The sequence below is a fragment of the Malurus melanocephalus genome, unplaced genomic scaffold (assembly GCF_030028575.1).
Source record: "Malurus melanocephalus ecotype Western Australia unplaced genomic scaffold, MMel_1.1 scaffold_3039, whole genome shotgun sequence".
Classification (NCBI taxonomy): domain Eukaryota; kingdom Metazoa; phylum Chordata; class Aves; order Passeriformes; family Maluridae; genus Malurus; species Malurus melanocephalus.
The window spans coordinates 2878-4495 of record NW_026626271.1 but is presented as its reverse complement, the minus strand read 5'-3'; the positions used below and the strand labels follow the sequence as shown (position 1 = coordinate 4495).

At 60.8% G+C, this 1618-nt stretch overlaps 1 protein-coding gene across 1 annotated transcript in view; it reads right to left on the bottom strand.

The window, feature by feature from the left end:
* Positions 1–1295: 1295 nt before the first annotated feature.
* The window catches only part of SND1 (staphylococcal nuclease and tudor domain containing 1), a gene marked incomplete at both ends in the record, with an annotated part of 2770 nt that continues 2447 nt past the window's right edge, over positions 1296–1618 (bottom strand). Inside the window, one exon of the mRNA XM_057388969.1 lies at positions 1296–1437. Within this exon, the coding sequence (XP_057244952.1) occupies positions 1296–1437 (142 nt within the window). The remainder of the gene's footprint in view (positions 1438–1618) is intronic.

Sequence of the window (1618 nt, the reverse complement as noted above, 5' to 3'; positions counted from 1 at the left end):
CCATGCTGCTGATCCTGAGAACCCCACAGTGCCAACCCCAGATACTCCACGGTGCCAATCCCAAGAACCCCATGGTGCCGATCCCAGGACTCTGCAGTGCTGATCCAAGGAACCCCGTGGTGCCAATCTTGAGAACCTCACAATGCCAACCCCAGGAACCCTATGGTGCCAATCCCGTGATGCTGATCCCAGGAACCCCGTGATGCCGATCCCAAAGACCCCGTGGTGCTGATCCTGAGAATCCCACGGTGCCAATCCCAGAGACTCCACAGTGCCAATCCCAGGACTCTGCAGTGCCGATCCCAGGAACCCCACAATGCTGATCCTGGAGACTCCAGGGCACCAATCCCAGGAACCCCGTGGTGCTGATCCTGAGAACCCTACGGTGCCAATCCCAGAGACTCCACAATGCCAATCCCAAGAACCCCACGGTGCCAATCCCGAGAACCCCACAGTGCTGATCCCAGGAACCCCGTGGTGCCAATCCTGGGGACTCCAAGGTGCCAATCCCAGGAACCCCCAATGCTGATCCTGGGAACCCTATAGTGCCAGTCCCGAGGATCCCATAGTGCCAATCCCAGGAATCCGACGGTGCCAACCCCACGGTGCCAATCCTGCAGTGCCAATCCCAGAAACCCCCAATGCTGATCCCGGGGACCCCATAGTGCCAATCCCAGAGACTCCACAGTGCCAATCCCGTGAACCCCATGACCCCGTGGTGCCAATCCCATGAACTCTGCAGTGCCAATCCCATGGTGCCAATCCCGGGGATCCCATGGTGCCAATCCCAGGAACCCCCTTTGCTGATCCTGGGAACCCCACAGTGCCAATCCCGGGAACCCCGTGAACCTGTGGTGCCAATCCTGGGGACCCCACAGTGCCAATCCCAGAGACTCCACAGTGCCAATCCTGCAGTGCCAATCCCAGGAACCCCCAATGCTGATCCTGGGGACCCCACAGTGCCAATCCTGGGGACCCCACAGTGCTGATCCCAGGAATCCTGTGGTGCCAATCTCAGGAATCCCACGGTGCCAATCCCACAGTGCCAATCCCACAGTGCCAATCCCGTGGTGCCAATCCCAGGAATCCCACGGTGCCAATCCCACAGTGCCAATCCCATGGTGCCAATCCCGGGGACCCCATGGTGCCAATCCTGGGGACTCCACAGTGCCAATCCTGGGGATTCCATGGTGCCAATCCCACGGTGCCAATCCCACGGTGCCAATCCCGTGGTGCCAATCCTGGGGACCCCACAATGCCAATCCCAGGAACCCCCCATCTCCACCCCATCTCACCTGCCAGCAGGAAGGTGATGAGGCAGGTCTCCTTGGGCAGGAAGAGTTTCAGGCGGGAGCCGCTGAACACGTACTCCACCACGGCCTCGGAGCGGCCGGCGCGCTGCAGGAACGGCAGGAACTGCTTCGCCTTCTGCGTGTCCTGGGGGAAAACGGGGTCAGGGACCCTGCGGAGCCCCCACGGGATGGGGTGGAGGGGTTGGGTATGGGGCAGAGTGTTCATGGCTTGGGATGGGCTGTGCACCCCAAACACGGCCCAAATACAGCCCAAACAGGGCCCAAATACAGCCCAAACCAGGCCCAAACACAGCCCAAATACAGCC